The sequence below is a fragment of the Temnothorax curvispinosus genome, unplaced genomic scaffold (genome assembly GCF_003070985.1).
Source record: "Temnothorax curvispinosus isolate PA1 unplaced genomic scaffold, ASM307098v1 QBEX01011682.1, whole genome shotgun sequence".
NCBI classification, from domain to species: Eukaryota; Metazoa; Arthropoda; class Insecta; order Hymenoptera; family Formicidae; genus Temnothorax; species Temnothorax curvispinosus.
The window spans coordinates 3,711-8,076 of record NW_020221462.1 but is presented as its reverse complement, the minus strand read 5'-3'; the positions used below and the strand labels follow the sequence as shown (position 1 = coordinate 8,076).

The 4,366-nt window shown below is 36.5% G+C and overlaps 1 protein-coding gene across 1 annotated transcript; it reads right to left on the bottom strand.

Annotated features, from left to right (window-relative positions):
• Nucleotides 1-1,490: 1,490 nt before the first annotated feature.
• LOC112461717 lies at nt 1,491-3,313 on the bottom strand (the record flags this gene model as incomplete). Its single annotated transcript, XM_025027060.1, has 4 exons — nt 3,062-3,313; nt 2,793-2,916; nt 2,212-2,680; nt 1,491-1,713 (listed from the first exon to the last, which is right to left on the bottom strand). Coding segments are annotated over exons 1-4 (1,068 nt in total), but the record flags the coding sequence as incomplete, so codon positions are not given.
• Between the last annotated feature and the right edge of the window lie 1,053 nt (nt 3,314-4,366).

Below are 4,366 nucleotides of genomic sequence, written 5' to 3'. Positions count from 1 at the left end.
AAAAAAAAAAAAAAAACGAAACTATATGGAAAATACGACAATGATACATAGTCACGTGAAATGTATAGGTAAAAAAGAAAAATGTTTGTGACGCTCCCAAGTGTCCGCGCGAGTTAACAAGATATCTTTTTACCGTATGGTATAGACGGACACATACGGCCATCTTTCCTTCCATTCATTAAACAATTGATTAGATATACAATTTCTACAATAAAGGAAATAAAATTCTCGCAATTTAGAACATTGTTCAAAAATAACAGAATAACACTCAGGCGTTTTGTCGAGTGTAACGCCAACGAAATATAGTTTTTTCAAGTTTTTACATTGCGCTAATATGTTTAAGTGACGACGAGTGAGACAAGGCCACGATAAATAAAGCTCCTCCAAATTTGAACAATGGGAAAACATATTAAATAAGGTATCGTCGATATTTGTAAAAAAATAACTGAATTTGCAACAAAAATTTTACAAATTAATACAGCACTTTAATGTGCCGAAAAAAAATTTTACATAATTTTATGCGCAAGTTGATGATGCTCAATCGAAAGAAGCAAACAAATTTTAAACAAAAAAATACAATAATGTGTTTCTTTACATGTAACATATACACTTACAGATTGAATCTTATTTTTTTTAATTTGTTACAATTGGCCAGAGCATTAATACCCCGAGATGTAACATGCGTTGGGCTCAATGACGAACATATCACTTCCAAGTCGCGACACGACGTTCCCAACTCTATTAGAACTGCATCTTTTGTACGGTCCACCAATAACTCACGCAATCGTGGATTATTTTGCAATATATTGCAAAGACGTTCGTGTATCTTATGTGATTATTGAAAAGGTTTAAATGCTCCAAATTATTTAGCTTCTCGAGATACGAAAATCCTTGATCGTCCACATAACAATAACTGAGATCCAATTCTATGGAAAACGTCATGTTAGAATTTGTGTGTCGAACAATTTATCACAATAATCTTGGCATTTATTTACATATACTATATACACATGTTTACCTTTCAAATTTATGCACGTGTCTGGAATTTTACATAGGATAGGTTTCAAATCGATCTCGCTATATTGTCTTATCGGCGTCAAACACTCCCTATTTAATCTCAAATGCGTTAAACGACTGCCGCACGTATGGAGAAAGTTTGTCATATCATCAACTGTAAATGTGCATCCTGTAACATCTAATTGTCGCAATTGTTCACATCTAGGTGTAAAGTAACGCAATATATTGCTTATATATTCGTCAGGTTCATGAATCCATCGCATGTTTAAACTTGTGTAGAGTGTAGGGTTTCGTGCTAAATAATTGAAACGTTTATTTACACGACTTATGCGACATAACATTGTCAAATCCAAGTATTTAAATATCATTAATAGTACTTCGTCCTGCAAAGAAATGAAATATATAATTTTAACTCTCGAGATGACATTCTACAATAATATAATGAGAACGAGACGTTTTGGAGAATACTTTACAGGAAGCGCAGATATACTGCAACTTGACAATGACGACAACGGCTCCGTGGATTCAGTCGAAGAGCGCCTCAAACGCTTATTGGCATTAGTCTGATATGCCTTCAATAAAATACGATGCGAATATCTGTGTCCGGAAGGTTGCGTGTAACCAGGGATTATCTCCTCTGACACTTTTTCACACCTCATCATACGATTATCATGAGAAACACTCGCTATTACATTGCTGCAAATGTAATTGAATGACAAATAATAATAATCATCATTATATAGATGGGGAAAAAATAGTATAGTGAACACAAAAGGGCGAAAGTAGCGTTTTCCAGACGAGTATAAAGTTTGCCGCGCGAGCCGAAAAGGCAAAAGCGGCAAACCTTACTTACATTTGGAAAACGCTACTTTTGTCCCTTGGTGCACACGATATTCTTCACAATATCTTTACGAAGAAATCAACTTTTATGCCTGTAGAGAGAGAGAGGGAGAGCGAAAACGGCTATTTCACGCCAGGATGGCATGGCGGACGAAAAATGATTACTTTTGTCCTCGTTTAGCGGAACGAAAATCATCATTTTCCGCTCGCTATGCGGTCCTGGCGCGAAATGGCCACTCTCGCCTCTCTCTCTCTCTCTCTCTCTCTACAGACATGAAGGACAAATTTTATGTAATGTTGTGAAAAAAAATTTTCATATCGACCAAATCTTGAAAAATAATGCAATACACATACCTATTAGAAATGTTGCAATAATAGTGAAAATTCTTTTGCAGATATGCTATGTCCAAATGCACGCTATTTAAATCTGTTGTAAAGTTACAATTGTTGTGATATGGATAGTACATGGAACTAATTCTCTTTATTATATCCGGTAAACTTTCATTGGGATTTTTAGATTGGATCAATTTCGATGTACTGATGAGCATCACGGCGTCTAGTTTTGTGTAAGAAACCTGCCAACTGCCCCCAAATACTAATCTGAGCATTTTAGTTTTTATGGTACACGATAGCGACGACAACGGTGGAGAAAATAATCTTGATTGCGGGGGTGGAATATACAGGAAAGGCTGATGAGAAACGTTCCACAATTCATGCCACGACCCATTAGAATCTTGAGCTGAAATTTGACGTATGCTTCCAGGTTTACATATTTCGTAAATGCAGACCCTAATTGGATATACAGCTTCGTGAAATTCGATATCTGTAAATGGAGAAAATATCATTACATTTACTCTCTTGTGTCTCTCGTGCAAAAGTATATGGCATTTTCTTCACAAGCAATATCTTATTATTAATTTAAATATGATACATACCGATATATCTTTTGTCTTTCGTCATCGCATCGAAATCGTTGTGTATAAATTGCCTATCTTTTGGTCTCATAATATCCTTATTTCGCCACGGAGATATTGAAACACCAGTACCGTCTCTAATCATCTGTAGGTGGAAAAAATTGAAAATTATCAAATAGTGCTCAAAATCTTGTAACGTGTAACATGTGTATATATAACGCGTTTTTATTTTTTGTACAAGACTGGTATAACGGAGAAGATGCAGGTAGCACATTGGAAAATATACATACATGAAAATCGTGAAATAGGATTCGAAAATCAATTGTTTGTCCGTAACGTTGAAATTTCGGCGGCCCAATTATCTCCGGAGCAGTGTGAAATATACTTGAACTCTCATGATCCGTGGAAACAAATCTTTTCTTCACAAATTGATAGACAAAATCAACACTATCCTCTTCTTCCGCTTCTACCATGGACACTTTGTCCACGTAGGGATATCGATTACACTTCTCCCACGATAAAAAATTATCGTGGGTCGTCATTGTGTGTATAAATGGCGTCGTGCGTTGCGTCGTCTCGACAAGTACCACCGAATGGACACGAACACTAAAATTGCACGTATCGAAAACAAACGTAATACCAATACAAAATTACGAGCCGATATCACACAATCTTTGATTAACGTGATGCTCCGCGTAAACTCATTCTTTGTCTTTTTTTCTAGGGGGACAATTGGAAAAAGATACAGAGTGAGTTTACGCGGAGCATCACGTTACGCGGAGTAGATGCACTTGCCTGGCGTTTCGACGATCGCACAATATACTGTCGACACACCCGACGTAATCGTATGCGAGATTTACACACGATAAATTATCGAAAGAACAAACGAAAAGCGCCGAATACGCTGGATCTCAACTCCAAAAAATACAGTCGCCACAGATACCTGTATCGCCCGCACAGTGCAAGAGAGCGCGACGTAAGCTGGGTTCGAGGCTTGGCGACAGCACTTGAGTAGGGGGGGATAGAGTGGCGGTAAAGTGACTAGGAGCAGTGCGGTGCGCGTTCAGAACGTTCACGGTACCTCTAGTCACTTTACTTGTACCCCACTTATTCCCACCGCGCGAATTACCGGGAAGCCTCGAACCCAGTTTGCGTTGCGCTATTATGCCGTACGGCGCACAGTGATAAAAACAAAGAAATTTACTGTTTAAAAATTGCTACAAACCGTATAATTCCTAACCAATCGAGTCTTTTTTTTTTTTTTTTGTTATTGTTATTCAATTTCCAACAAAACTGTAGAGTTTGATTTTTTTAAGACTGTAAAATGTACAATATTAATAACAATTTGAAAATTATTTCAACCTACAATTGAATTAGACAAATTAAATACATTTTTGTATTACAATCGCTTAAATATTATAAATAACAAAAAAACTGTAAAAGCAAAAAATTAACGTGACTTTATGATTTGTACATTGTCAAAAAAATATAATAATGGCAGTTGCAATTTTAGTTGGCACGTTTAATTAATGTATCAACAATAATGTAAAGCGCGAAAAGGATATCAAAATGGACGCTGTGAAAAGTGAACCATC